At 56.1% G+C, this 27,122-nt stretch overlaps 13 protein-coding genes across 13 annotated transcripts; 7 read left to right on the top strand and 6 right to left on the bottom strand.

The window, feature by feature from the left end:
* The first annotated feature begins 32 nt into the window (after positions 1-32).
* C7974DRAFT_70196 (uncharacterized protein) lies at positions 33-1,522 on the top strand. Its single transcript, XM_046147106.1, has one exon. The coding sequence runs from the start codon at positions 167-169 to the stop codon at positions 1,409-1,411; it is 1,245 nt and encodes a 414-aa protein (XP_045992147.1). The 5' UTR covers positions 33-166; the 3' UTR covers positions 1,412-1,522.
* On the bottom strand, positions 1,503-3,583 carry C7974DRAFT_70185 (beta-1-3-glucanosyltransferase-like protein). The gene is made up of 2 exons (XM_046147105.1): positions 3,189-3,583; positions 1,503-3,134 (listed from the first exon to the last, which is right to left on the bottom strand). The coding sequence occupies exons 1-2, from the start codon at positions 3,329-3,331 to the stop codon at positions 1,610-1,612; spliced, it is 1,668 nt and encodes a 555-aa protein (XP_045992146.1). The 5' UTR covers positions 3,332-3,583; the 3' UTR covers positions 1,503-1,609.
* A 158-nt stretch (positions 3,584-3,741) lies between these two features.
* C7974DRAFT_404445 (uncharacterized protein) lies at positions 3,742-5,021 on the bottom strand. The gene is made up of 2 exons (XM_046142942.1): positions 4,615-5,021; positions 3,742-4,567 (listed from the first exon to the last, which is right to left on the bottom strand). Exons 1-2 carry the CDS (start codon positions 4,993-4,995, stop codon positions 4,001-4,003), a joined length of 948 nt encoding a protein of 315 aa, XP_045992145.1. The 5' UTR covers positions 4,996-5,021; the 3' UTR covers positions 3,742-4,000.
* A 324-nt stretch (positions 5,022-5,345) lies between these two features.
* C7974DRAFT_417801 (uncharacterized protein) lies at positions 5,346-5,723 on the bottom strand (the record flags this gene model as incomplete). Its single annotated transcript, XM_046144105.1, has 1 exon — positions 5,346-5,723. The coding sequence occupies one exon, from the start codon at positions 5,721-5,723 to the stop codon at positions 5,346-5,348; it is 378 nt and encodes a 125-aa protein (XP_045992144.1).
* Positions 5,724-6,407: 684 nt separating this feature from the next.
* Positions 6,408-7,828, top strand: C7974DRAFT_70156 (uncharacterized protein). The gene is made up of 2 exons (XM_046147103.1): positions 6,408-7,472; positions 7,522-7,828. Exons 1-2 carry the CDS (start codon positions 6,519-6,521, stop codon positions 7,609-7,611), a joined length of 1,044 nt encoding a protein of 347 aa, XP_045992143.1. The 5' UTR covers positions 6,408-6,518; the 3' UTR covers positions 7,612-7,828.
* Positions 7,829-8,616: 788 nt separating this feature from the next.
* C7974DRAFT_70158 (heterokaryon incompatibility protein-domain-containing protein) lies at positions 8,617-11,222 on the bottom strand. The gene has a single exon (XM_046147104.1). It carries the CDS (start codon positions 10,997-10,999, stop codon positions 8,696-8,698), a length of 2,304 nt encoding a protein of 767 aa, XP_045992142.1. The 5' UTR covers positions 11,000-11,222; the 3' UTR covers positions 8,617-8,695.
* Positions 11,223-11,609: 387 nt separating this feature from the next.
* C7974DRAFT_475886 (Golgi apparatus membrane protein TVP15) lies at positions 11,610-13,011 on the top strand. The gene is made up of 6 exons (XM_046146655.1): positions 11,610-11,743; positions 11,848-11,922; positions 12,247-12,290; positions 12,344-12,427; positions 12,477-12,612; positions 12,661-13,011. Exons 1-6 carry the CDS (start codon positions 11,724-11,726, stop codon positions 12,695-12,697), a joined length of 396 nt encoding a protein of 131 aa, XP_045992141.1. The 5' UTR covers positions 11,610-11,723; the 3' UTR covers positions 12,698-13,011.
* A 908-nt stretch (positions 13,012-13,919) lies between these two features.
* Positions 13,920-15,956, top strand: C7974DRAFT_70074 (uncharacterized protein). The gene is made up of 3 exons (XM_046147101.1): positions 13,920-14,365; positions 14,452-14,990; positions 15,044-15,956. Exons 1-3 carry the CDS (start codon positions 14,022-14,024, stop codon positions 15,652-15,654), a joined length of 1,494 nt encoding a protein of 497 aa, XP_045992140.1. The 5' UTR covers positions 13,920-14,021; the 3' UTR covers positions 15,655-15,956.
* A 992-nt stretch (positions 15,957-16,948) lies between these two features.
* On the bottom strand, positions 16,949-19,283 carry C7974DRAFT_70093 (mate-domain-containing protein). Its single transcript, XM_046147102.1, has one exon. The coding sequence runs from the start codon at positions 19,159-19,161 to the stop codon at positions 17,185-17,187; it is 1,977 nt and encodes a 658-aa protein (XP_045992139.1). The 5' UTR covers positions 19,162-19,283; the 3' UTR covers positions 16,949-17,184.
* A 419-nt stretch (positions 19,284-19,702) lies between these two features.
* Positions 19,703-20,686, bottom strand: C7974DRAFT_320817 (PQ loop repeat protein-like protein; the record flags this gene model as incomplete). The annotated part of the gene is made up of 3 exons (XM_046138769.1): positions 19,703-20,252; positions 20,303-20,560; positions 20,607-20,686. The coding sequence occupies 3 exons, from the start codon at positions 20,684-20,686 to the stop codon at positions 19,703-19,705; spliced, it is 888 nt and encodes a 295-aa protein (XP_045992138.1).
* A 149-nt stretch (positions 20,687-20,835) lies between these two features.
* Positions 20,836-22,618, top strand: C7974DRAFT_404428 (Pex12 amino terminal region-domain-containing protein). Its single transcript, XM_046142940.1, has one exon. The coding sequence runs from the start codon at positions 20,948-20,950 to the stop codon at positions 22,343-22,345; it is 1,398 nt and encodes a 465-aa protein (XP_045992137.1). The 5' UTR covers positions 20,836-20,947; the 3' UTR covers positions 22,346-22,618.
* Positions 22,420-23,542, top strand: C7974DRAFT_443990 (uncharacterized protein; the record flags this gene model as incomplete). The annotated part of the gene is made up of 1 exon (XM_046145480.1): positions 22,420-23,542. A coding segment is annotated over one exon (903 nt), but the record flags the coding sequence as incomplete, so codon positions are not given.
* Positions 23,543-24,484: 942 nt separating this feature from the next.
* On the top strand, positions 24,485-27,055 carry C7974DRAFT_70054 (heterokaryon incompatibility protein-domain-containing protein). Its single transcript, XM_046147100.1, has 2 exons — positions 24,485-25,537; positions 25,588-27,055. Exons 1-2 carry the CDS (start codon positions 24,797-24,799, stop codon positions 26,896-26,898), a joined length of 2,052 nt encoding a protein of 683 aa, XP_045992135.1. The 5' UTR covers positions 24,485-24,796; the 3' UTR covers positions 26,899-27,055.
* Positions 27,056-27,122: the final 67 nt, after the last annotated feature.

Below are 27,122 nucleotides of genomic sequence, written 5' to 3'. Positions count from 1 at the left end.
CCCCACCAACTTTTTTCGAGCCGCTTCGGTGATGACTGTCGCCCCTCCACACCGATAAGATCTTATCGCCACGTGCTCAGGCGCATAGTCGGCGTTTGACACGCCGACCGAATTAAGAAGTCTCGTGCATTTGCCATCGTCGACAACTACGTCCATCAGTGTCAATATGTCTGTTCCGTCGCGATTTGTTTGCTGCGCCTGCAGAAGTATTGCGGGCAGGGTGTCGAAGCCTGCGTCAGTCTTCAATGGCTTGACAATCCGGACTGCCAGCAAGACTTCGAGAAGCGCCTTCAGTACCAGCACATTACGGAGGAAAGACAAGCAGGATCCCACCAACACCGACCCAGAATATGCATTTCTCGACGCCAAATACCCCGTAGAAACCGAAGTGGAAGCGCAAGAAACCATTGCTGCGACTGAAAATGTCATCGAGCCCGAGTCCGTCGCAGAAGACATCACCGAGTCCATAGCGGAAGCAAAACCCGCCACAGCAACACCAGCCGTCCCATGGTACCTAAAGCAGCAATCTGCACCGCGCGCGCCCGTCTTAGACGCTGAGATCCCCGACTTGCCCGTCAATCCACCGCCGATCCTCGCACAAATCCTCGAATACCTCGCCATTACAGCTGGTCTCGACGACCTGCGCCTGCTCGATCTGCGCGATCTCGACCCCCCGCCCGCCCTCGGGCCAAAGTTGATCATGCTGATCACCACTGCACGCTCCGAGCGCCACCTACATGTTGCCGCGGACCGCTTCGCACGCTGGCTGCGGCGCGAGCACGGGCTCAAGGCCAACGCGGCAGGGCTGCTGGGCCGCAACGAGCTGAAGATCAAGCTGCGGCGCAAGGCGAAGCGCATGCGCATGCTTGCCAATGTCGGCGGCGCGATGCCCGAGGGCAACATCGATGACGGGATTCGCACCGGCTGGATCTGCTGCACGCTGTCCAAGGTCGAGGCCCACCCCGAGGACACACATATGCCTGGCGACGATGTGAAGGAATTCATCGGTTTCAGGGATGTCAAGCCCGGTGTCAATATCGTCGTGCAGATGTTCACCGAGGAGAAGCGGGACGAGACTGACTTAGAGACGCTGTGGGGCGGCGTGCTAAGGACGAAGAAGAGGGAGGAGCGGTCGGCAGATGAGACACTCAGAGCGATTGAGCAAGATTTGGAGGATATGGAGACCGAGGATGCGGACGAGAAGGCTGCAAATTTGGAAGAGGCGGAGGAGAGTACACCAGCTCCGAAGTCTGCAACACCGGCTAAGCAGTTCCGCCAGCCTCAGCCGTCTCTTGGAGACGCATTCCCAGATGCTGATGATGTTCCTTCTACAAGGCAGTTACGGGGGCAGATGCGGGCACAGATGCGGGGACAAGTGCGCAGTCTGCATACAGTAGGTCTGGGGCGATGAGGTGACAGGACGAGTTGCATTTACTGTATAATATGCACGATACCCAAACTCATAGACGGAGATGTTGTACAATATGTAACATTAAAACGGGTCAGCATTGAAAAGATGATTCCGAAGTATTCAAAATTCCAATGCGCTCATTACTTCATTTAACAGTCTGCACATACACCGCATAGCCACATAATGTCCGTCCTGTGTTTACAACGCAAGCATACCAAGCAAGCTACCAGCCGCAACAGCTGTCCAGAGACCCATTATCAGTCCGCCATGCTCGACAGCTTTGGGCCCGTGCAAGCCCGCCGCCACACCCTTGGAAGTCGAGCTCGCCGCCGCACCCGAGGCGCCCGCAGTACCCCTTCCAGTCGGGCTAGCAGCAATGCCAGTGCCTGCTGTGCCGACAGCCGAGAGCAGGCTCGCGCACGTACTGGCTGTCGCAGCAGACTGGACAGTCGCCACGCCGCTGAAGGCACATGCAGAGCTGCTCCTGCCGTTTCCGAGGTAGTACTGATTGGCGACCCAGGCAAGCTGGTCTTTGGGGTCACAACCAGAGTAGCCGCCATAGGACCCGGTTGTTGCGTTGCGGGTAATGCCCGTGCAGAAGTCCTGGTTGGCGCCGCAGATGAAATTGAAGACGTCGGCATAGGACTCCTCGTCGGTAGACTTGACGTTGCATTGCAGCGAGGCGACCATGCAAGAGCAGAGCTGGCTGTTGGGGCTGGGAGGGAGAGGAGAGGCTTCAGCTTGCCACGAGGCATCGACGGTAGGGCAGGCAGGTGCGGAGTTGGCGGGAGTGTAGGCACTGCGCTGGGTGATTGTCGGGCTGATGGATGCGAGCTGAGACTGCAGGGAGGTGAAATCGGGGTAGGGAGACACAGAAGCATCGTTGTCTGTGAGCTCGACGAGACCATAGTTGTTGGCGCCCATAAACCACTCATAGACAATACCGCCGGAGAAGACGCTCGTCATGTTTCCGAACAAGACTTGCACCTCGGTGAAAGGACGGTGTGTCGCACCACCTTCCGACTCGAGACCCTCGATGCAGCCGTACTCAGCGAAGAAGACTGGGACCGGGTAGTCGGAGAAGAAATCGACACGCTCGCCGTACGAAGAGGTTGCATAGTTGCTGTCTCCGCACCAAGAGTAGACATTATAACCCCAGTAATCGATCTGAGTGGAATTGCCGGAATTGCCGGGCTCGCAGGCGAAGTAGTGTGCCAGTTCATCGCGGGTTGGTACATCGGCTGTCGCATAGCCGACACCGAGTGTCCTACGATAGTTTTGTGCAGCGATGTACCCCTTAACGTCGCGGACAGCTGCCTTGACAAATGCTGCAGCTGCCGTCTGATTGCCAGCGCTGACATTCTCGTTACCAGCAAAGAAGCCAACAACGTTCTTGTACTTGGAAAGCGCATCGACAACACCTGTGTAACGCTGATACAGAGTGACGTCCCACTCGGGATCGTTCGACCTGATCGATGTGCCGGGCTCGCCCAAGTCAGCTATAACGTAGATGTCCGCCGACGCCAGCTGCGCCATGCAATCATCGTGGTTCTTCGTCGGGTCAATAGCGTAAACGCGCAGGATGTTGGTGTAGATCTGCTTCAAGTAGGGGATGTCTCGCCTGCAAGCGTCACCGTCCGCCAATGGGTCAGTGTATGTGGTGTTGGCGCTGGTGGAGCCATTGGGCGAGTAGTTCTGCTGGTATGCAACACCTCGCATGTAGCTGAAGCTGTGTTAGCACTATTTCCAGGCATTTTTCCTGAGAGTTTGAGCGTACAATTGCGAGCCGTTGTTTGTGTAAAAGAAGTGTTGTCCGTAGACCTCAATGTCTGGGATGTCATCATAGCTCGCCGCCGAAACACTGCCGAACAGTGTAGCAGCGACGGCACCAATGCCTGCGAAACTGGTCGCAAGCTTCATTTTGCCACGATAACGAGCGAGAGCAAGCTGTCAAACGAGGGATAAAGCTTTATAGCTCGAGCTTAGTACTTGAAAAAGCTTGGCTGTGGAGTGGATGAAGCAAGGGAGAAAACCGGAAGTTCCGGGACTTTGTACGCGCGCGTGTTTTGTTGGCCGCGCGGAGGCTGCAGGTACTATCTGTCAATACGCTCATTGCGTGGCTCTGCTGACACCAAACCCGCCGGGGTGGCGTATGCGGTTGGTGTGTGTTTGCTACTGGATGACGATGGTTACGGAATAGGATGCGGGGCTAATCCGACCGGTTTGTCCATAGCGTTTCCGGCCTTGCCGTTTTGGGGACACCATGTTTATTTTGGTCAAGAGGTTGACGACTGCTGTCAATTTTTGCGGCTCTTTGTTTACTGCGACACGTGAGGGTCATGTCAAGACAAGGGCAACAGCCTTACATACAGTTCTGATACTTTGCAGATGGTTTTCTTGGTCCTTCACTACACAGTTGTAATGCTACCTCGTCTGCCGGTCTGCATAGTCTTCCCAATTGGGACATTCTAGTGAGGGCACGGGAGGTTGGGTGCGAAACAGCGAGGCGCAGCAAATACAATGAAATTGCTCTACAAACAGAGACCAACCGGTTTTAACAAGCATATCGCACACTGCAAGATTGCAATCTCACGATCCCCTAGAGCCCTCCCCTGCCCTCGTCATTGTCTTAGCGATCCCACTACTGGCGGTCCTCAATCTACTCAAGTGCTTCCGCACTCCGCTTCGGAAAGCCTGCGTTCTCCCAATGCGCAAATGCTCTCTTGGTGTCTCTGTAAACAAGTCCAAGCTTTGCGCGCGGCGAAGTCGCTGTGGCTCTTCGAATGAAGCAGTAGATCCAGGCTGCCATTGATCTTGGTGGATCTCAAGCTCTGGGCAGCTGGATGGTCGCGGACTACTCGCGAGGTAACTGGTGCGACGAACAGTGCTAGCTGTCGAGGGCGGGGACGTCGACTCATCAAGGTCAAGGTGTGATACACAACTTGCAAAGATGTCAGAGCCTGGTGTCTTATGGGGTCTCGAACGATGAACTGACTGGTGCTTTGTGTCGGATACTTCACAGCGATGAGCGCAGTGTGTTTTCGCCGAACCATTGGTCATCACCACGTCGCCTTCGTCTGACATCGGTGTACCACTGTTGTGAAGGTCATGATGCTCGCTGTGAGTCCTGAGGACATCCATACAAATCAGATTGACCTTCCAACAAGTCAGCCTTGCGTCCAGTATTTATACCTATGACTTACCAGTTCGTCTTGTGTTGGCGATCGGTGCCCGCTGGATGTAGCTACGTCTATGTCCGGAATCATCATCTCATCAAGGATGACGGCGCCGATGACCCTGATGTACGTATCAATGTCGGAACACAGTACATCTCCAGACGATGCTTTCAGTCCCGGTAGAATACATGTCTGTGCTTGGGCAACAGGCGACTCAGGATTCGTTTCTACCCTGGCATCATTGATGATCTGTGCTACAGAGTCGCGAAGCTCCATGTCCAGGTTCTCGACACCATGTACAAGCGCGTCGATGTCAATGCTTGGCATGCTGTTATACTGATTGCCCTCCGACGCTTGGATTGGGTCTTGCGATACAGCATTTATAAGATCTGGAGATGGGGACCCCATATTTTTGTTAACGAATGCTGTACAAGAGGATGCAGGCAAAATGTAAACAATGGTCCTGATGTAGATCTATGTAGGAAGGATGCTTCTTTCAGTTCAAAGTATACTTCAGGAGCTTAGGTACAAAAACTGGTTGCGGCGAGGAAATGTCTCTCGCATACCATGGTAAACTGATCCCTTGAACCAGCCATTGCAGTTCACGCGATGGGGAAAAACTGTGCACGCCGGCAAAACAGCGGAGTGGAATACACATGGATGTTTGTGATTCCCAGATCAAAAGAAAAGAAATAGTCGTTAATCGTTGTTGCAGGCGCCGTTGCTCGAGTGATAGGCGTGGTACCCAATGAATACGCTTATTCGCTCAGCTCGACATCCTCCACATCCGAGCCTACTTCAACAACCTCAACGCTGACCACCGAGTCGTGCTTCGTGTGTCTCCCAAATCCTTGAAATGGCTTGAGCGACTTCGATAACCCTATGCATGCGATGGACATCGACCTTTTGGCGCGCTCTCGGCGAGCCACCTCTTCTGTGTAGTACTTCTCCAGTTGCTCGGCTCTCTTATCGACCTCGTATCTTGCCTCCTCGCGCTTGCGGGCGGCTTTGCAGTAGGAGTCTGAGAATGGCCGCGCCTCGCAATGCCAGCCCCACGAGAGACAGTCCATGTACACGCTTGGGTTGTTGGTAATGAAAGGACGGGGCATTTCCGGTACGTTGATGATGTACGGCATATTCTCGGAGAATTCAGTGGTGTTACTGGGGTGGGATAGTTGCTTGTATTTTGGTGGGAGGCGGAGCGTTTATGGGAGGTAGAGATTGGAAGGTAGAGCTCTTGGGTAGTTGAATAGAAAGGCAGAGTGCAAAACAGACCGACAGAGCTCAAACAAGGTGGGGGGCTTTGCGCAGAAACCCTTAAGTTGTGTAGGAACCTAGGTTCGAGTAGCAAGCGTGCCAAATTGTGGGTATACGGTGTACTAGCGTACTGATGAGGCTCAACAAGCATGCAGAGTCTCTGATAAGGTCGCGCGTGCCTGGTTCTTAAGTATTTTCCGAGGAATCAGGAATGTCACGTCGCATAATCCCGTGGGGACCCATTGTGCAACGCGATACGTGAAGAAATACTTGGCATACCGGGGAATGGCCTCAATCCCCAGCTTGTTTGAATTCGAAACAAAAACTGCTGCCAAAGTCTTTGCTGTCAGTTGGCCTCCGGTGTAGCCCCACTCATTGGATTCGACGTGAGGATCTTCAAACACGTGCGGTACCCAGGCTCAGCCAATGGATCCGTACTCCTTGGTTGTTGCGTTCTGCAGCTTCACTTCATTCTCCAGGTCCATCCTATCAACGAGCGTAGGTTTCCGAATTTGTGATAATCTTTGCAAGCATCAAATGAAGGCAGAGATGGACGCTGGCTCGCGGGAGGACGTGGGGATACCTAAAGCTTGGCAATGACTCCATAACGAGACCCCTCCAAAACTTTTGGACGGTGCGACAATATACACATTTGCATACGACAACCCGCCAAAATGAGTTCACAGTCTGATTTCGACATCGTGTCGTCATACCGTCGCATACTCAATGAAGATCCAGAGCTTACTATGCCCGTCGCGGCTATCGAAGCCCTCGTTGAAGCTATTGCGCAGAGTTCAGTGTCGACCGTTGCCGAAACACTTGAGCTTCTCGAACGTCATACTGCCGCCTTGAAGGCCTCGATCGCAAATCCCATATCCCTCTCAGCCGGCACCGATCTATTCCAACGATACCTCATCACCACCCTTAATCGCCCAGCAAGCCTGAATCTCGGCCCCGACGACGATTTCCGCGCAATACGCAACCACCTCTTGTCGAACGGCAAGCTTTTCGTAGACCGAGCAAAACAGAGCAGAGAAAAGATTGCAAGCTTCGGCAAGCATTTCATTCGGGATGGAGCCACCGTGCTTACAAACGGAGGATCGCGTGTGGTGGGCGCATTGCTGAGAAGGGCCGCCGAGTCCAGCACAATCCGTTTCAGGGTGGTCTACGTAGTCCCATCGTCGCGCTCTTCTGATGCCAATGAGGGTGATCAGACCGTGTCCGACCTTCGCGCGCACAACGTCCCAGTCGCTACCATTACTGATTCGGCAGTCGCATACTCATTGGGCAAAGTGGACATGGTCATTGTTGGTGCAGAAGGTGTGGTGGAGAACGGTGGTATCATCTCACGCATGGGGACATATCAGATGGGTCTGTTGGCCAAGAGCAAGGGCAAGCCATTCTACGTGGTTGCTGAGAGCCACAAGTTCGTCAGGTTATACCCGCTCAGCCAGTTCGACCTGCCGATCGAGCAGAAGGTGCTCGACTTCAAGGTCACGGACGAGCCAAAGACAAGCAAGTCAGATGGCAAGTCAGATGGCAAGCCCGCAGTCGACAAAGGCGTTGCCGACCTGTCCTTGAAGCACACCGCGACAGGCTTGAGGGCACAAGATGCTGTCGATTTCACCGTACGTGCATCCATGACCTGCTCCTGTTTCAAGCTAACTTTGAGCCTAGCCTCCTGATCTGATTTCTGGGATCATTACAGAATCGGGCGTGCTCACACCATCGGCAGTATCCGAGGAGCTGATCAAGATCTGGTTTTGAGCCCTTCCTAAGCACAGATTCCCTGACCTGCATTGATTGCCTATTCCTCCAATTCATCAAGCTCGCTATGCCTCGCGATGAATACTCACACAGGGACAGGCCACTGAACAATGCATTCCCGCGACCGAGTACTCGGTGCCCTCACAGCAAACGCCACAGCAGCACTGAAGAAAAGAGCCATGTGTGGGACGGCGATGCACTGGACCAGCCATAGAGGTCGGTCATTCGCATGCTCCCAGCAACAGAGTGATGAGGAGGCTAGTGGAAGGTTCACACGCTATCAATGTGCGTCGAGTGATACCCAAGAATACTTCAATGAGAACACGAGAAGACGAACATTCACAAACAATCCAAACCGCTGATTTTCAATGTACCTTAACATTCCTATTCCCACAGACACTGTCCTCAATATCAGATCCCAGTCGTCATCGTAATGGAGTATGCTGAACAAGTCTACCCTCGACCTCCCAGGAAGAAGCTCGTCCCGAGAACAGAAGTGTACAGAGGCCCCCTCAACGAGCGCGCACCATGGATCACCGGCACCACCACCCCTCTGTCTGATGACGAGCGCGGCCTCGACATGGCAGGTTTCCTAAAGCACAGTCGCTTCGACCACGACGCTGCAGCATGCTCCTTCTGCACCTCCAATCGGCTTAGTCGCGTTCTTGCTTCACCTGTTGCTTCGCCCGTCCCTGTCCCAAAATCACACTCTTTCTGCCAGCAGACTGTCGTGTACATTTCGAAAGCGTGGTCACGGCAGAGAGCGGTGTTGGCCAAGGCGGCAGGCGCGCGTCGTGTTTGTGGCACTGTAGCGGCTCACTTCTCGCAGAAAAGACAGAGAAGGATCGTTGCAGAGCTTCCGCCTGTTTTGCCGCCGTTGCGTGCATTTCCTCCGCTATTCAGGAAAGGGGAATTGTGGGTGTGAAGGAGGGCCGGGGCGTGGTGCTGTATGTTAGGGCGATGTTCTCTGGATCAACACGATATGTGGACTGTGATTATCTGGTCAGATTCTGACAGAGAAACACAAAAACGTCTGAGGATCAGAGTCTACAAACGAGTGAGATTAACATGAGCAATCAATCCGCTATCTCATTATTAATTGTTTCCACGAGTACCCTGGCTGGTGAGACCTCCTAAATGCGTCTTTGAAGATTTTTCCAAGTCCTCTTCTCTCCGAAATGCTGTCTTTGTCCGTAACGATAAGCAGAACATAATACAATTCCCATACAGGATCCCAACAAGTCCAACTGTCGTGCTCCTCAGTGGAGAAGCCCCGCGCTTCTGATATCGCGATGAACTCATGTATCTTTTCTGTATCTTCGACTATTGAGGTGCGCGGTTTCCGAATCTCGTTGAACTCATCAAGATGTTGCTCTTCTGGCGTATCGCCGTGATTGGCCCATAATTGATCAAGCATCACTTTTCCGCACCAATTCCCTTCAGCGTCGAAGATACTATACCAATGCAAAATTTCTCCTAGGTCGGAATTCGAAGATCTGACTGGGTCCACTCGGAAGAAAGCCGAATGGGTACAGAACTGAAGAATATCATATTCAGTTCCGCTTTTAAAAGGCTCCGTTGATTCATCTGATCTTCCGCTACGGTCAGAGAAGCAATCCAGTTCCTTTCCGTCTTTGTGTCCGCAATTTTGTGTTCGGCCGTAAGGACTGAAATCAGTAGGTTCTGTGTAGCCTTCCCATCGGCCTGCGGGTCCTGAATGTGTGCCGTCCCAGACAAGTGATGGGGACTCGGAAGGTTTGACCATGTACCAATCGATCCATGTACGAGAGGTAAGCCACTCATGCATATTGACGAGTACTCCCTCCAGCGTCGAGTAAGAGTATTCCGATCCATCGGTCCAGCCAGCCCACGCCCAGGACGCAAATGAAGGAATTCTTGCAGGTGACGCTCTTGGCTGCTGCTTGCTTGGCGTCCACAACAGCGCGAAATCAAAATGGGATGCTGGCAACCCAGCACAGAACGTATTATTCAAACTCTTGCTCAAACGTGCCGCAATCGCGGAGAAGGCGGCCAGTCTATCAGTTGAATACGTCAACTCCCGTTGTGTGTATAGTTGAACAAATTTCAAGTATTGCCGTATAGGGTGCTCCAAGAAAATTCGGTCCATCGCATCCTTTACCTCCAGAGACCACATGGGTGAGTCGTTGGAAGAGATGTCGTCTTCCATGTGTATGTCTTCGCACATTACTGATTGTCGACACTGGAAGAATGCACGCTCGTCGACGAAGATGAGACACCTTCTGGAGAAGACGCGCTCCTGGAAAGTCCATGCCCGGGTATTCCAACGGCTTTGTTCGACGAAGAATTCTGCAGGGCGAGTGACCATCAGGTGCACCTCTTCATTGTAGCGTATAATTGCCTGGCGAAGCTTTCGACTCCCGTTGGTAACACCATGCAAGCCGGACTTTGCATCCTCACCTGCAGCGCATATCGTTAGTGTCGCAAGATTGTACACTGCGTCCATGTTGTATACAATTCTGGCGAAATCGCTGGAATCATCCTGGACAATGCAGAGACTGTCGACCCATAGATATCTGTATCCTAGCAGATTGGTTAGATGCATCGCGTCCTTTATGGTGCGAGGGATGTCTATTGAAGTAGATGATAGCCCTCCTGGCTGCATCAAGGTTTCGATGTTGTCCTTCAACGCTCTATAGAAGGGATCCTTGCCCCAAACATAGCTCAGCGCGACAAATGGTTCGGCTTTCGCGGATACAATACAACTTCTCTTGACATCGATCATTCTGAAGGAAGGGTTTGAATACAAAGGCTCTGCAGCGGAGATGCCTGTTGCTTCACGACAGCCTTCGTGACCATCTCTGCAAGTGGTAAGCCAGCGACCGAGTGTGGGAATGTCGATTGTCGAAGAATCGATCGTTCTTCCGAGAAATTGTTTGCTTGAGGCTTCGGATGCCATCAAAATTAGGTACGCATCTGGCAGTACATCATTGTTGGCAGAAACGCGTAAGCGTCGAGTCGAAGGTGAAGCAGAAACAGAATCATGAAGACTGCGACCGTCCTTGACCCACTCAAGGCTGAGCTCCACCAAATCTTGACACGGCTCCGACCATTCCAGTGGCTTGACGTTGCTGTTGATGATGGCTGTCAAGAGAAATTTGCAGAAGAAACAGCCCTGTCTTCGAATGATGTGGGCCGGGGGGAAGATGACCTTTTGGAAACTTGCTTGGCGATGCACCGAGGTTGTGTTGCGAGAGCCCTTGAAATCCTGAGCATGGAGATTGAGGCTCGCACAGAATTGGCAGAGACCGTCAACGTTATGATGTATGGAGTCCAGCGGCGTGATTGTGGGTAGATGTGAGCGCCGCTCTCGTCTTAGTAAAGATCGCAACGAGAACCTTCCTGGCATGATTGTTGATGATGTGTTTCCAACAGTGAGATATACGACGACGACCTTTCTGACTTTATGGCTAATAGTGGAGGGAATCGTGTTACTTGAGATCAATCGCTACTCATGTGTAGAGCCATGTAGTCCTTTCAGTGACATTTGAAGGCCAGCATTAACCGCCATGTTTTGGCGCCGGCGGCTGCGTCGCCATGCCGTAGAAGTGCATAAGCCCATCATGCATAGTTTCAGCGCACAGTGTACTCCATTGATCACAACTGACGGCCGATCAATCGTTCGATCAAGCTTAGTGGGAGCCGAGGCCCGACGCAAATAGCTCTTGTTCTTGAGTGTTGAGGTGTACTGCGTCCGAACAGCCACTTGACAAAACAAGACTCTTTCATGTCGGAAAGAGTATGTGTGCTTGAATGAAGTTGTTCGGTCATAGATCTGTTAGCCGCGACAAGAACTAGTTGAATCGTACAAAAATGCCAAGTAGTTGGTCAGATGTGCCTCGGTGCAGTGCGGTCGCGGTTCTGAGTTGCGAAGGGAGGACTGATGCGGGACGCACAGCCAATGAGACGCCGGGCCAGCAATGACGTTGGCGCCAGCTTGGCTTCCACCACAGCTCCCACGCAAACCAACAGCTGTCACACATCACCCATCCATCTCCAGACAGTCCGTCTTCCCGTACGAAACCCGTATATCGATCGCCAAAGTGCGGTATCCACATCTCTCCAGCTCCAACATGGACTTCTCCGACATTTTGTACGTACTTGCGACCTGGAAGCTCCAACAAGCTTGAGCTGCACCAGGCAGCAGCATCCCGCCCTGCCATTGCCGTTGAGACCACGTTAACTAACGAACTGCAGTCGCATGGTGAACTTCGCCGTCGCCGCCTTCATCGTTCTTGGTGGTGTCGCGAAATTGTTCCCCTTCAACGATTTGTGAGTGTACACCTGTTCAGAATGTTTCATCCCATCGACTGCACCAACGCCGACCACCCGCCTGGATCGCTTCGCCGCACATCGTCGTATCGTTTTCGAATTATACTACACAATCGCGGTCCCCAGCAAGACCATGAGGGTGGTTGGTGACCTGGCGCAGAGTGTTGCGCAAGGGCACGGCGCAAAATCGCAATAAACAGCGTTCTTGGGCTTGCGCGTCAACTAGAAGCATCAGTTTTGTTGGATGACCCGCCTCGGCGCAAATTGCACTTCGCAAATGTGACAACGATAGCAAGTGGAAGGACAACGCTGACTAGCGGCTAGCTCGCACATTATCCTTGGTGTTTACCTGATCATCTTCGGCGCTGGTAAGAGCACCCATGAATTTTCAGACAGGACGTGAAAGCTGACGTTTGAACAGGCACTGCTCTGCTTGAGTTCCAGATCCCCCAGCAAGTGGCTCGCTATGCGTCGTTCATGTTCTCCTTCCTCGGCCGTGGTATCTGTAAGCAGCTGACTATCTCAAATTCGCATCTCCTGTTGACCACGTGCAGTCTACGTGTTCATCGGGTGTGTTACTGTCGGTAATGGCTGGTACCGCATTATTCCAGGCACCATCGTTGGCATCATCGGTATCGCCTACGCTGTCTTGGAGTACATCCCCTCGATCGAGCCCCCGGCGAACATGCGGTACGTTTGACGAGATCAGTGTGACGGCTTATGCTAATACTATAACAGCGATGCTGACGCTGGCTGGGGCGCGGAGCAAGTCTAAACTCCTAACTCCGTGCTCAGAAGACGGCGGTTGACGACTCCGTTGGCGTATTTTCAATTTCTAAATTCGCGCCTCGGCGATCGTCCGCTGTGTTCCTGTTGTTCTAATTACGCGATGCATGGGGCGGCCGGTCTGGCCAGGCGAACTGCAGTCGACGTCGGCCAGATGCTGCCGGCATAGTTTGGTGTGGTGGAAGATACCCATTCCCGGGATCAAGAATCTGTGGACAGCTGTCCTGGGAGACTCTTGTGAATCGTAGAGTCTATAACCTGAAGTTTTTGTATACCTTCAATGAATGCTATTCGTTCAATGCGTTCACATAATCCACACGTGCTCGCTTGTCTTAGTGTCCGCGCTCGCATAAACCGGGTCCAGGCAGCGGCTTTGGTTAGCGTATTGGCCTCGGACGCTGCTCGATCGGAGTTCGCGTCCTTCGAATCGTGTCGAAGCATGCTCGAGTCGCTGGAAGATCTGACGCAATATGGTACACGGACATTGGTGACATCGTCTGAGGCGCTCGTACGGTCCGTCGAATCCTGATGTAGATGCCTGCAGAGTGGAGACAAATCTTCATCTCAGTGCCCAGCTAGGTATACAGCTTACAATGGGGCCTGCATTTCGACCGGGTCTCGTGGCGACCGGCTTCAGATCCGCTGGCAGGTGGCTGACATGCAGGCGCATCTTGCAGGGCCACGAATTTCCCCGCCCAGCTGCCACGGCCGAGCTGTGCAGGCAGTGGCGATACCATGTTTTCACTGTCGGCATGCAGGCAGGCTCTGGCAGAAACGAGTTTCGGCGTAGTAACGGACTCTCTTTCGATGTTGGGTCGTTCGTCTGTTAGTTTCTCATCCCAGGGTCGCAGCACGCTAAGCTCCGCTTACTTTCGCCGGAGTGCGATTGGCTGTAGCATGTAAGGCGGTGAATCAGTCTGGACATGCATAACAAACTCGCGGCAGCAGGGTTCCCCAATGACTATCGCGGGCGACTTATGACGAGGAATAATACCGAGCCCCATGACAACCTCCCTTGCTGAGCACACGTCCCCATAAAGCAATACTCCGTCCTTACAGCGTGCCACACACACCCAACACCGCGAACCATACCCTAGGGTCGCCCGCATATCACCCAAGGTCACGCTTGCGCCATTCCACCCGATTCCTGGACTTTTGTTTTATCAGATCGACCAAGACAGTTGGTGTTCGCCGCGCCGCGACAGCTCCCCTCAGCCTCAAACCCCCCCTCCTGTCACAGGCAACACTGCGTTATCGCGTACGACCGTGCACAGTCCCTGAGCCAGGTTTCTGGTGGCAAGGCCACTGCCACAATGGCGCATCCTTCAGGCACCGGAGGCACGGCACTTGCTCCAACCCCTACCCATCCACATCACTTGTCGCGGGAATCCAGCAAAGAAGAACTAGACATGGCCGAGAGTCTTCGGCGACTGAATCAGGCTCAAGATGCTCACATGTCAAACACGCATTCACCCTCAAGAGAGCAACCACAGCCAGGCACACCGCAGGACGACCAAAAGTCAGAGATCTACCACTCACTCGAGGATGCTGTGCCTATCGCGGGGGCGTCGGCTTCACCGGCACCTACCACCTCGTTATCTTTTCTACCACGGGATGCCGGCGGTAGTAGCGCGCCCATAATTGGGCAGGTTTGCAGGTACGTCTATGGCTTGCTTGGGATTGTGTGTCGGTCGATGCCCAGCTTCGGCGCCCACTGTGTGGAGAGATGCTAACAGAACACAGTAACTGTAGGACTACCCAGACACCATTATGGCGTCGTTCCCCAACAGGCGAGACCGTCTGCAATGCCTGTGGACTCTACATCAAAGCAAGAAACCAGCAACGCCCTGTCAACCTCAAGCGCAACACTCCTTCGCAATCAGCCGTGCCGGTGCAACAAAGTCCAACACCTAGCGCTACCGCCAACCGAGATATTTCTCCAGGAAACCTTGCTGCGTCGCCCCGAGTCGCAACCTATGTTGCTGCAGACCAGATGGCGGCAGGGACCTGTCCAGGAGGAGGCAGGTGCAACGGCACGGGAGGTCAGCAAGGCTGCAGTGGCTGCCCAGCTTTCAACAACCGCGTATCCAAGACGGCCAAATTCGCGTTGCAACAGGCGAATGCTACTCCAGGTCCAGGCGATGCCGCGAGCGAGAACACACCTGGCCCTTGCTCAGGTCCGGCATCCACGAGTGCAATCCCAGCATGTCAGAACTGTGGCACCACCATCACACCACTCTGGAGAAGGGACGACGCCGGTCACATCATCTGCAATGCGTGCGGTATGTGGTTTCTGGCAGTTGTTGCAGCGTGAACGCTCACTGACAACGCATAGGACTGTACTTCAAGCTCCACGGCACCCACCGACCTGTTGCCATGAAGAAGCAAGAGATAAAGCGCCGCAAGCGCGTGGTTCCTGCTGGTGACACCGCTTCGCAAGCTGCGCCGTCTGTCTCAGGCTACTCTCCACCTCCACGCACGTCGCAGACACCCACCGGATCAGCGTCTCCCGACCCCATCGAATCGCGCGAGCAATATACTCCCGAACCCAGGGGGCCTTTGGCGGTCGACTTTACCCACTACCGTAACAACAACAAGCTCAGCGTCACATCCAACCCAACGACACATCCCGGCGCACCTTCGCCACGAAAACGCAGTCTCAGCGCTACCATGGACCCTGAGGAGCTTCCTGCGAAAGCCACGACCCCCGCACCGCACCGACCGAACGCGATATCGTCCATTCTGAACCACCCGCGCTCCGAAGAGCACAACATCGATCCATCTTTATCCGTACCTTTGCGGCAGTCAGGGGCTTCATCGCCCAACCCGACCGCGACCCAGGAAGACAAAGTAGCGAGAAGAGAACGGCTGATCCGCGAACAGGAGGCCGTGAGGAAACACTCAGCAAGAATAGAAGCCGAGCTAGCCGAACTGGGGCATGATTGAAAATTACCAGGCGTTCAGGCCAGCGAAACCCAGTGGGTTGGCCTTTTAATATTTGGGGCAAAATGACGAATCACGAAAAGCGAATTCTAGACGGGCTGGGACGGTGTTTTGCTTGAGCGTGTCTGTACGCTGTCGCGGCGCGAAGGAATACCCTTTCGCTTTTCACAGCGACCGGCCGACACTTATCCCTTCCCGGGGAGGCGTTTGGACCGGGATGGAATTGCTAGCCAGGGCGGTTGGAGAGTTCTCAGTGCAGACTCGCAACGTCAGCCTCATACTTTGACTGTGGTCAGGGTTATTTGATGGCAATCATACTAGTTGAGCCTTCACCTTGCTTCTTGTGGTGACTTCTTCCGCCTCTTAGAACGAAGTGCGGATAGTCGGCTTCCGGTGATGACTGCGCTGGTGCTGTTGTGTACTTGAGCTCACAGATATGCCACCAAATGTACAGACTAACCAAGTCCAGGAGTGCGAGAGTGCGTTGCGGAATACCGGACCGCCCATATGCTCATCCAAGTGAACATCGACTAATACTAGGAGCAGATATCGTTATCTTTGCTTTGCCTTCGTTCGGCATTGCAAGGTGTCTGATAGTCTCCATGATGGTAGACCAGACGAGAACAGCAGTACGCAGATCTGGCACTGCAGCGACAGTCTAGAAGTCAGCACGCAAGCGGGCCAGCGAGCTTCTAGATACCTGTCTGCCAACTTGTATGTCTTGCACTACACATAGACAACACAACAACCACATGCAAACCCACCCCACCCCACCGAGCCACGAAGATCCACACAGCGCCGCCGAGTCTCCGCACGCATACCCCAAGGCCCGCGACGCCCGGCGTCGAGTCCAGCGACCCTGATACCCAACAAGTACCCGCCCGCGGTGCCCACCATCGCCGCACCCCCCCCCCCCCCCCCCCCGGCCGGGCAGTCCTGCACCACGCCAATCCTCATTTCCAACCGCCGATTACTCAGCCAAGCGACCCAGTAAGCCGCTCCGAAGTGCAATATTCATCTACACGTCTGGGCGCCGCTGATCGCTCGCACACGCAGCGCTGAGCACGTTTCCAGCGGCGTGGCTCGGTGCTTTGACGTACTCGCTTGGCGATGGGGCGGAGGGGAGCGGCGCGGGTAGGTACGGGTTCATCGCGTGCGGTGCTTCGGGTGGGCTTTTTGGATACTGCGGGCTGGTCTGCTCACGGGTTTGATGTGGTTGCTGTTGTGTGCGGTTGTTGGGCTGGAGGGGTTGGGTCTGGAGGACGGCTTGTTGGCTGCCCGGGCAGTGGGGATGCGAGGGGATCCCACTGATCTAGTCTCGCGGTACTACGGTTGCGGCGCCTGTGCGGCGGGTGTTCGTCATGGGGTTGACTGCGTTGCCACGGATGTGTCTCACGGAATATATCGTCGGGCGCGACTCTCCCGTCCTGCCGTAACCGCTCAATAGCACACGCACACACACACACACACACGCACATATGCTCTCTCACATGAACAATCCAATCAATTACTCTCCCTCATGCAAACCAACCCCTAATTCGCCGCATTCCTAATCTTCGCCATCTCCACGGCCCCCTCCCAACTCATCCGCGCAATAAACACACTCTCCACCAGACTCACAACGCCCAGCGCCACCGCCGGCCCCGCCCACAGCCCAAACAACCCCCAGTGCGCGCCAAACCCGGTGCCGAAACTAATCGGCATCCCGATCAGGTAGTACGCGACCAGCCCCACGTAGCCGCCGATCTCCTGGCGCCCCAGGCCGCGCAGGATGCCGTTGCAGTTCGCGGCCAGCGCGTCGAAGACCTGGAACGTGGCGCACAGCGGCAGCAGGCGGGCGACGAGCGCAATGACCTCCTCGTCCGGGGTGAAGAGGCGCGGGATCCAGTTGCGCAGCAGCGAGAGCAGGAGCAGGTTGCCGAAGCCGACGATGATGGAGGCGGCGATGGCGACTTTGGCGGCGGTTTTGGCGGGCACGGCGAGCGTCGCGCCGATCAGGTTCGCGATGCGCGTCGATGCTGCGACGCTCATCGGGAACGGGATCTGGAACGTCAGCCCCGTGATGGAGCCCAGCACGGACTGGGCGGCGAGTTCGTTTGCGCCGAGCCACGAGGACGAGAGGGTCAGGACTTCGAAGGCGAGGAATTCGGCGAGCACCATTGAGAGGCCTGGCAGTGCGAGTTTGATCATGGGGGTCCAGTTGCGCAGGGCGCGGCGGTCGAAGCCGCCCCAGCACTGGTAGCCGTCGATGAAGCGCACGTACAGGAACAGCATCAGCGGCATGATGTTCTCGGTGATGGCGACGGCGATGGGCGCGCCGACGTAGCCCCAGCGCAGGTGCCAGACGAACAGCCAGTTGAGGAAGGCGTTGAGCGGCGCGCACACGAGCAGGATGTACATGTTGACGCTGAAGAGGCCCTGGGCCTGGACGAAGCGCTTGCCGGACTCGAAGGCGGCGTAGCCCGGCGCGCCGAAGATGAGGACGCGCAGGTAGAGGCCGGCGAGGCGCGCGGTCTCCTGGTCGGGTACGATGAGCGAGATGATCTGCGTGCCGAACGCCCAGATGATGGAGATGGGGATCGTGATGAGCAGGAGGAAGGCGAGCATGCGCTGCAGCTGCAGGCCGACGAGGTGCGGGCGGCCGGAGCCGTAGGCCTGGGCGCACAGCGTATCGAGGGAGGTCGCGAGGCCCTGGTAGACGGCATAGCCAGTGATGGAGGCGGTCATGGACGCGAGCGACACAGCGCCGAGCTCTGTCTTGCCGATGTGGCCGACGGTGAAGATGCTGGCCACGGGCAGGCTGTACTGCAGCAGGAATGTGAGGATCATCGGGGCCGAGCTCTTCATCAAGACCTTGGTCTCGCGCTTCCAGCTCGTGTTGATCTTCCCCGCGGCCACCGCCTCGTTCCACTTCTTGTTGATCGTTTTGCGCGTGTCGAACGGCGTCTCCCCATCCCCAGCATCCCCCAGCAGCGCATCGTGCTCCGCCGCGTCCCGCCCAGTCTCTTCGTCCGGCGTGCTGCGGGCCCGCTTCAGAATCGAAAACGACGTCTTGGGCCCAATCCTGGTCGCAGGCCCCACGCTGCCCGACCGCGTCTGCTTCGGCAGCAGATTGTTATCGCGGAGCAAACTCCGCTCGTCCTCCCTGACAGCCTCGCGCTCCTTTTTCGACAGGTAATTGTGCTTCTTCGCCGACGTGGACAGAAACGAATGGCCCTGCGGCGCACTGGTCGACACAATCGCCAGGCCGCGTTGGCCGGGGTTGACGTACGACGGGCGGCGGTACGAGTTGATCATGGAGTACTGGCGGATAGTAGACGAGCCCGACGACGACCCATCGTCGGCATCCGTATCGTCTGGGTCAGTCTCGGAGTCGTCGTCCTCTAGGTCTCTTGCGATAGCTTCCTCGGCGATGTCCGTAGCTTGGGCAAAGCCCTCCATCTGCGCGGCAACATCGTTGGCGAACTCGTTGACGCCGGTGGGGTTTGCGTCTGGAGAAGGTGGAGCCATTGTCTCTGCGACGCAGCTCCTCGTGAAGCGTGCCGGAGTCGCGAAGCGCAATGGCCCGGCGAAGTTTCGAGGCGCACAGGTCTTTATGGATTTGGGTGGAGACTAGACTGATGTCAAGCATATCAAGACCCTGCTTAAAGACCCGCAACTGGCCGAGAGCGGTAGCTCCATGCGGATCTAGCTTGGCGTGGCGCAGGTCGCCCTCGCGCCCTTCTGGTTATCGACGATAGGCCAATTGGCTGCATCACGGTGTTCGACGTGCTGCGAGTATGACTGGACTGAGGTTGCAGATGCGATCAGCGTAGTGAGCGCGACCATGAGTCAGCATGAGTCGGAGCGGTGGCATCGCAGCTGCTTGGATCGGCGGAGTCAGCTTGTGGTCAAGCGTGGTGCCATTGATCAATGAAGGTTGTTGTTGCACGTTCGTGTGCGAGACTCGAACGGGACGCACGTGGCGTTGCATGCTTGTGCGACCTGCACGTCTGAGACTCGAGATGGGTCAACGAAACTAGATATATGCGAGTACAACATAGCTACACGTCTAGCTTATATCCTCCGTCACCAGCAGTGGCGTGCGCTCACTGTCTGCGTCAGGAGATGCTTCCTGCTCAAGGCGCTTCTGCACCTGTCGGTCCCTCCACAGGAATGACAGACTCATAGCCAGCAAGCAACCCTGCAAACAACCTGTAAAGATGAAGAGCCCCCATGCGCTCCAGCCACCGCTTCCCAACCGAGCATACAGACTCGCTGCAAATACAAAGCTGCCAGGAGTCTGAATGCACATCATCAGCACTGATAAGCTACCCGGCTCTTGTAGCCGCCACGTGGTGATGATCTGCGGAATGTACTGGATTGCAGCCAGCACAGTTGCGAGGAGGCCCAGGAAGTTGGCCCAGCCGCGCACGTGCGATGGTACGGCGTAGACAAAGACGACAGAGCCGATGAAGGCGAAGATGAAGAAGGCGAGCGATACGGCGAGCACGAGCACAGCCTCCTTCCAGGTCGGCATCTTGGAGATGTCTTCCTCTTCGGCGTCCTGGTCGATGCCGGGGATGAGCGGGCGCGGGAAGAAGATCAGGAAGAGCATCATGCTGGGGCTGTCAGCAGTGCCGGTGCCTATGTAGCCAGAACCAATACATACATGAAGAAGAAGCAAGTCCACTGCACGCCGATCTGGGCAATGCCGAGCAGGGCGGCGGCGCAGGGGAAGCGGCCGATCTCCTTGCAGCAGGCCATGTCCCTGGTGCTCTCGGGCAGCGTAAGGATGTTGGCGATGCTGGCGGTACCCGACACGGTGCCGAGGAGCACAAACAGCGGGCTGAGGCCCCGCGAGGAGCGGCGCGAGATGATCTTGTAGTGCTGCGGCAGGTACGAGACGAGGATGCCGACGACGATGAAGCTCCGGCGGTTAGCGACGACAGTACGTAGACAGAGAAGCCGCTTACACAGAGACGGAGAAGTTGGCGATGTCGGGGTGGGACAGCTCCCGGCATCGCGCATGATCTATCGGCGCCAGGGCATCCATGGTTGTATGTGGTTGTGGTGGTGATGCTGGTGCTGGTGTTGAGTGCTGGCGGAGCTCATGACCGGTGACGCACGGCAGCTGCACGCGACGGGACGCGACGAGCCTCGGCTGTCCGATGGCAACTCCGACCGCGACCCCAGACTCCCGCATCAACACCAACCCCAACGCCGCACCCACACAGCCCATGCTGCCCCTGCGACCCCCGCGATAACACGGCGACACCTCCACGACAGCGCGACACACCACACACGACGGCCCACGATGGAGTTCCTCCCGACGCTCCAGGCTGGCGTCGACGACCTCAAGCCGTCCCTCTTCGAGCTCCTCTCCGAGCAGCAGCTGGCCGCCCTCCTCCCGCCGTCGCTGCGCTATCTGCTCGCCGTGGCCACCCCGCGCTACCCGCGCTACCTTCTACCCGTCCTCAACTCGTTCGATGAGGTGTACGCGGTAATCATGCTGCTCGTCGAGCGCCACTTCCTGCGCACCTACGGCGGCAGCTTTACCGAGAACTTCTATGGCATGAAGCGCGCCCGGGTCTTGAGGGTCCGCGGCGGCGAGGTCCCGCGCGCACAGCTCGGCGCCCCGGACAGCGTTCGCGAGGCCAGCCGCCTGCACTCGGGCGACGTGTGGGGCAATCTCGCCGTGCTGGTCGGCCTGCCGTGGCTCAAGCGCAAGCTGGACGAGTCCTACGATGTGCACGCCGCCCACAGCAACCTGCTCGGCGCCGGGTACAGCCGCGAAAGAGACGGCCTGCCACCGGGTGCGGGCGTGCGTCAGCGATTGATGTTCTGGTACATGTGGTTCCTGCGAAACATCTACCCCAGCGTCAACGCCGCGTACTACTTTGCCCTGTTGGCCTTCAACATGGCCTATCTCTTCGACAGCACAAAGTACCACTCGCCCTTCCTGTGGCTGATTGGGACCCGCATCCGCCGTCTGGGCCCCGCAGACCACGCCGCCATCGAGGCCCTGACCGCGCCCAAGCCTGTCGGCCCCGCGCGCCCCGGCGAGGGTGGCAGCATCTTCAGCCCGCGCAATCTCGCCCGCAGTGTGCAGCCGCGCCTCCTCAGCAGCCTGAAGATCCTGCTGCCGACCTCCATCTTCGCCCTGAAGTTTCTCGAGTGGTGGCACGCGTCCGACTTCGCGCGCCAGCTGTCGCGCAAGGCGGCCGAGAACATCGAGCTGCCGCCGCCGATCCTGCCCTCGCTGCCTCCGTCCTCGCACGCGCTTTCAAAACCGCAGTCCAAGTCCCAGCAAGACACAATGCCACAGTCGGAAAAGCAAGCGTCTGCGTCTGCGCCCGCCAACCCGCCCATCGCCGCTTCCTCCCTCCTCCCCATCCTTACTGTTCCACTCCCCCAGGACTCTACTCTCTGCCCTATCTGCACCGCTCCCGTTGCGACACCTACCGCCAGCCCATCCGGCTTCGTGTACTGCTACACGTGCATCCACCGGTGGGTGCGCGGCGAGCACGAGCGGCAGACAGCCTTCATGGAGGGCGCTGCGGGATTTGCGCGCGAGGGCGAGGACGAGGACGGCGAGTGGGGGAGAGAAGAGGGGAGTCGCGAGGGACGGTGGGAGAGTGGAGAGGGGCGGGACGCGGTGACGGGCAGGAGAGTGCTGGGTGGGACTGAGGGGTTGAGGAGGGTCGTCGTATAACGAATGCCACTGACGTGCTCACGAGACAAACGATACGGGATGGCGAGACAAAAGACGGCACAACACGACACCACACGACACCACACGATACAACACGATACAATACGAGCAGCCAAAAGGACCAACTTTTGACGCCTACAAACACCCTACACCCCACACGCCCCCCGCCCCCTCTCCCTATCCCCCACAACCTCAACAAACCCCCTCCCCTCCAACCACCGCATCTTCCGCCTCGCCCTCCACCCCGCCAACCCCCCAAACCCCACGCCCCACCACCCCCGCTCCTTCCCCCCCGCAAACGCCGCCGGCCACGGATCCCTCAACGTATACGGCGGCGGCGGATCCCTCTCATCCTCCTCCCCGTCCGCAGCTTCCTCGCTCTCGCGCCCCTCGGCGCGCGCCGCCGGCGTGAATTCAAGCGTCCACTCGTGGTCGAAGGCGTGCGTGTCCAGGGCCCCTGGGTCCGTGGCGCGGCGCGAGGGCGCGACGGGGGGGTTGTATGGCGGCGAGAGCGCGGGCAGGATGATGGCGTGGCGGCGGGTGTCGGTTGGGCGGTAGGGGAGCGGGAGCGAGGACGCCGTGCCGCGGCGCGTGGGGGCTTGTGGTGCAGGGGGACTGCGGTGCGGCGGCGCGGTACGGTGCTGTGGTGTGCACTGCGTGGGCTCGGTGCACCGCATGGGCTCGCGGTCGGGCGTGCGGCAGCTGTTCAGCGGCCTGTGGACGGTGCTGTGCACGCGCCGTTCGCTTCTGCGGGGCTCGTGTGTGGTGTTCAGGCGGCAGAAGTGGATTGTCGATGGGAACAAGGGGCAGGGCGAGGGCGAGAGCGGGGGCGCAGACAGCATGGTAACGGTGTGGGCGTGGACGCTCATGGTGCAGGACATTCAGTAACGAGGGGATGGAGTGAATGGCAGCAAGGAGACGGACGACGGACAGCTCGCATTTCAAAGAGCAGCACCCGTCCATTGCCCGCCGCGTGAATAGCGAACTATGGTGCCATCTCGACCCGGTCCCCGTGCCGTGGTCGCGGAGGCGCGAGAGCGGTCCAGTCTTGTCATTATCTTGTTAGTCGAGGGGCAACAGCGCCGCAGAAGCGTGTGCCGGGTGCGTGCCAATACCACCGTATCTTGCGCTCTCACTGCTTGGTTCCGTTGTCTGAGGTTGCATTGGGGTCTTGTTGGCCGGCGCATGGCCGCTTGCGGTCGCGCATCGCTGGTCGTCGACCGCGCTAGGCGGGCTGGCTGTTGCTGCCTCATCACCTCGCTCCCGCGCCTGTGTGCTCCGCGTCTCTCCAGGCAGTAATAGGCGAGAGCAGCATCATTGTGTGTCCAATGGCAACTCTCAGCCTGTGAGGTCGCAAAGTGTTGCTGGTGTTGGTGCGGAAGCGAGGCACACAGCTTGAATCGCTATCTACGTCCGAATGCGTGCTTCACATGCCAGTAGCGGCGTCCTTCTACCGGTACAGCAGGACCAGCGCGCCGGGCCGGTAGCGAGGACTGCGTTCAAAGGCAGAGGTAGGCCAGGCACGCTGTCGGCTGCAGGATTGCCATTGCGGCGTGTACAGGGCCGAGTCACGTGCTCGCTGAAGAGTGCTGTCGCTGTTGAGGACTTTGTTGTCTTTAGGCTTGGTTATGGGCGCTGCCGTTTTGGGTGGGGGTGGTTGCGGTGTTGGGACTCAGGATGTTTCCTTTGGTATCTGGCTGTTGATGCTGGGCCTGCGCGACAACAACGCCTTGTCAATCCACAGTCGTCTCTGTCTCAACGAAATATGCCAACATGACCAACCACGATCAAAGCGACACAACTCACGGATCCTTGGATCGGGACCCCGACAACTACGAAGGGTGCTGCGTGTTCTGTGTGCTCGCAGTAGAGTGACTGGCTGCAAGGCTGACGGGTTTCGGCGCTAAGGCGAGGTGTGTCTGGAGAAGGAAGGGCGTTTATACTGACTGACTGGGGTGCAAGTGGTTTGGAAACTGGTTACTGCAGGGACTGCGATTGGACTGCAGTGTTGAGCCTCGAGTGCGCATTCAAATTGGTGCTCCTGGAGGAGCGCAGATCGCAGAATCCGCAATGAATCGGTGGATAACAGGTGCTGACGGCATGTTCATCTCGGCTCAGCCTTGTCAGACAGCACTTTCCAAGGATCGAAAAAGCGGGGTGAAAGAAAAGTAGGTATAAGGGAGGAGCTGCTCAACATTTTCTACTGTATACCGGAACTGTTGTGCTGTTAGCGTTGCGATCCGGGAGCTGCTGCACCACCTCATCTTCGAGAAGGAAACCAGTGCTCACCTGCTGCTTCTCAAGGATTAGATGCGTACGAGGCTGCTGACCCACTGGGCTTAGCGTCCTGGGGCGCGGTTGCCTATAAAACAGTCAGCCCGCATTCGTTCAGCCTGATGCACACCTCTGCGATAACACCTCAAGTTACGATTCCGCTCACGTCGTCGAACCATGTCAGAAACAGATGAAGAACCGTGGATCATTGACGCCAGCCGCGAGACATGGAGCGACTCTGAAGGTGTGCCTCAGCACGATCGGATAGAGGGGCTGTGCGATCAGTGCTCGAAATGCCCCTGGGATGATGTCTTGAAGATGTCTCTGTGCAAGAGTCTCCGGTACACCGGCATCCCGAGGTCGACATCGACTTGTCCTATGTGTCGACTCTTTAGGGCGCTTCTTCTTCAAAGAGGGGGCTGGACCATCGCTTCGAGTCGTATATCAGATTTACAGAAGCTAGGCTTCGAAAGCTTCCAGACAGACAGTGTTTGCTGTCTGGGTGCCAGTTTTCTTCGGGATTATAATCTCTTTCAGGAGGCGACACTCCTCATCTCCCAGCTTGACCATGGACGGGTAGTGTCTCTGCTGCAAAACTTGTATCCCGAGAAGGCACGCCTCAAGTCCGCCATAGCATGGATAACGCAGTGTGAATTGGAACATAGCGCAAGCTGCCTGCTACAAGACCCACCACGGCTCCAGAACCTGCGCGTTATTGACTGCAAGGAGAGAAGAGTTGTTGCTGCGCCTCCTAAGTGCAAATTTGTTGCTTTGTCATACGTCTGGGGTGATTCTACGACTTCAAACGCCGAACCTGACGGTAGTCTTCCACAATGGCACATTTTACCAAGGACAATTCAACAGTGCGTACAAGTGACATGTGACCTTGGTTACAGATTTCTCTGGGTCGATCGTTATGTATGTCAGATATCCTCTCCCATTTACTGTGCTGAGTCTGACCAAGTGAGTGCATTCGGCAGGACAATCCAGAGGACCAAATAACACAAATCAACCAAATGGGCGACATCTATGCTGCCGCACACTTAACAATAATCGCAGCTGCAGGCCAGGATCCGTCTTATGGGCTGCCCGGAATCTCGCCCACTTTTCGGCAATTTCCAGAGCACGAAAAGGTAGGATCTACCTGGATATACCTTCTCCCAAGAGTTCGAGGCCTTGAAGACGCATTGCATCCCAGCGAATCTGAATGGGTCACTCGGGCTTGGACGTTTCAGGAGGGATTCTTCACTCGACGGCGGCTAATATTCACCGATCGCCAGATGATCTTTGTTTGTAACACGCATACCTGCTATGAAGCTCGAACAGATCCGATGGTCTACGAAGACGACAGATGGTTGCAAAGGTGCATACCGCGAATTCACACGCCTGACTCAGACCTTGATAGCCTACCTATGTCACGAGCCCAGAGCTATCTTTGGGGGTACAGCGGCCGCATTCTAAAGTTTGACGACGATGCGTTAAACGCAATCGGTGGAGCATTAAACACACTCAGTAGAGAGCATCTTTATCATATCTGGGGTGTTCCATTTCACTATGGTGCATCGGACGATACTCCCAAGCCGAATACTTCCAGTTGTGGTTCGCGGGGAGAGATTTCACTGTCATGGTACAGTTACTTTTCCCCATACCGAGATCCCGACGTGAGTTACCGGCGTTGGCAGTTTCCAAGCTGGTCGTCATTGGGTTGGAAATTCCAAGTAGGCTTTGAGAATCCAGTTGACCTTTGTGATGTTTCCATGCAAACAGATCAAGGCCAGATTAGTTTGCAGGATCTTGTACCTGAGTCTGGTATCATCTCATCAGATTGCTCTCGGCGACTACGGCTCGATCTTGCTACTGCAGATTTCCGTGTAATCAGACCAATAGAGAACAGGTATGATCAACCGGAGTATCAGTGTAGGGTTGCTCTGTGTTATCAGAACAGCACTTACGTGTACTTTGACACCATGTGGGATATCAGTCCTAATCGCTTACCAAACACATCAACAATCAAGGGCGTGCTCATGCCGTTGTCGAGACAGAGAAAGTCAAAATACCTTCCTGGGTCTGCCTGTGTGTTGCTACTGCAGCCACATGGCCAGTACTACGAACGGGTAGGCATTGCCTGGCTCATGCTACGCGACAGATACACTTCTCACCTTGGGCGTGAAAAATACGAGTACGAGGGCCACGTCTGTAAATTCATGAATGACCCAGACATCGAACAAACGGACTGGTGGAAGAAGCATTCCACCAAAGAAACCATTGTTCTGGTATAATGATCTCAACACAGATAGATCTATTATAGAACCGAAGATATGGAAGAATACATGTATTTCAGCCAGCACTGGTCGCGACCGAAGGCTACGTTGATTCGGTGATTTCACTGCATGTAAAGCTTGTCATGCTTGACTGGTTCAAGTGGCCCCCACTTCGCTATCAACCCACCCAGAGGCGTCAGCTATCAATTTCTGTTTGCAAACCTCTATCTCATCGAACTCCA

Source organism: Boeremia exigua (genome assembly GCF_020726555.1).
Source record: "Boeremia exigua strain MPI-SDFR-AT-0100 chromosome Unknown C7974scaffold_13, whole genome shotgun sequence".
Lineage (NCBI taxonomy): Eukaryota > Fungi > Ascomycota > Dothideomycetes > Pleosporales > Didymellaceae > Boeremia > Boeremia exigua.
Note: the sequence above shows the minus strand (reverse complement) of the source record. Positions and strands in the feature narration are given on the sequence as shown.

Excerpts from the sequence above, each read along its gene's own strand:
- C7974DRAFT_70054 (XM_046147100.1), top strand. The coding sequence starts at position 24,797 with ATGTCAGAAACAGATGAAGAACCGTGGATCATTGACGCCAGCCGCGAG. Across the intron at positions 25,538-25,587 it reads TTCTCTGGGTCGATCGTTAT|TGCATTCGGCAGGACAATCC; the intron begins GTATGTCAGATA and ends TGACCAAGTGAG.
- C7974DRAFT_404428 (XM_046142940.1), top strand. The coding sequence starts at position 20,948 with ATGGAGTTCCTCCCGACGCTCCAGGCTGGCGTCGACGACCTCAAGCCG.
- C7974DRAFT_70156 (XM_046147103.1), top strand. The coding sequence starts at position 6,519 with ATGAGTTCACAGTCTGATTTCGACATCGTGTCGTCATACCGTCGCATA. Across the intron at positions 7,473-7,521 it reads AAGATGCTGTCGATTTCACC|CCTCCTGATCTGATTTCTGG; the intron begins GTACGTGCATCC and ends CTTTGAGCCTAG.
- C7974DRAFT_70196 (XM_046147106.1), top strand. The coding sequence starts at position 167 with ATGTCTGTTCCGTCGCGATTTGTTTGCTGCGCCTGCAGAAGTATTGCG.
- C7974DRAFT_70074 (XM_046147101.1), top strand. The coding sequence starts at position 14,022 with ATGGCGCATCCTTCAGGCACCGGAGGCACGGCACTTGCTCCAACCCCT. Across the intron at positions 14,366-14,451 it reads ATAATTGGGCAGGTTTGCAG|TAACTGTAGGACTACCCAGA; the intron begins GTACGTCTATGG and ends AACAGAACACAG. Across the intron at positions 14,991-15,043 it reads CATCATCTGCAATGCGTGCG|GACTGTACTTCAAGCTCCAC; the intron begins GTATGTGGTTTC and ends GACAACGCATAG.
- C7974DRAFT_70093 (XM_046147102.1), bottom strand. The coding sequence starts at position 19,161 with ATGGCTCCACCTTCTCCAGACGCAAACCCCACCGGCGTCAACGAGTTC.
- C7974DRAFT_70185 (XM_046147105.1), bottom strand. The coding sequence starts at position 3,331 with ATGAAGCTTGCGACCAGTTTCGCAGGCATTGGTGCCGTCGCTGCTACA. Across the intron at positions 3,135-3,188 it reads ACAAACAACGGCTCGCAATT|CTACATGCGAGGTGTTGCAT; the intron begins GTACGCTCAAAC and ends ACACAGCTTCAG.
- C7974DRAFT_475886 (XM_046146655.1), top strand. The coding sequence starts at position 11,724 with ATGGACTTCTCCGACATTTT. Across the intron at positions 12,291-12,343 it reads CCTGATCATCTTCGGCGCTG|GCACTGCTCTGCTTGAGTTC; the intron begins GTAAGAGCACCC and ends ACGTTTGAACAG. Across the intron at positions 12,613-12,660 it reads GAGCCCCCGGCGAACATGCG|CGATGCTGACGCTGGCTGGG; the intron begins GTACGTTTGACG and ends ATACTATAACAG.
- C7974DRAFT_404445 (XM_046142942.1), bottom strand. The coding sequence starts at position 4,995 with ATGGGGTCCCCATCTCCAGATCTTATAAATGCTGTATCGCAAGACCCA. Across the intron at positions 4,568-4,614 it reads CGCCAACACAAGACGAACTG|GTCAATCTGATTTGTATGGA; the intron begins GTAAGTCATAGG and ends ACTTGTTGGAAG.
- C7974DRAFT_70158 (XM_046147104.1), bottom strand. The coding sequence starts at position 10,999 with ATGCCAGGAAGGTTCTCGTTGCGATCTTTACTAAGACGAGAGCGGCGC.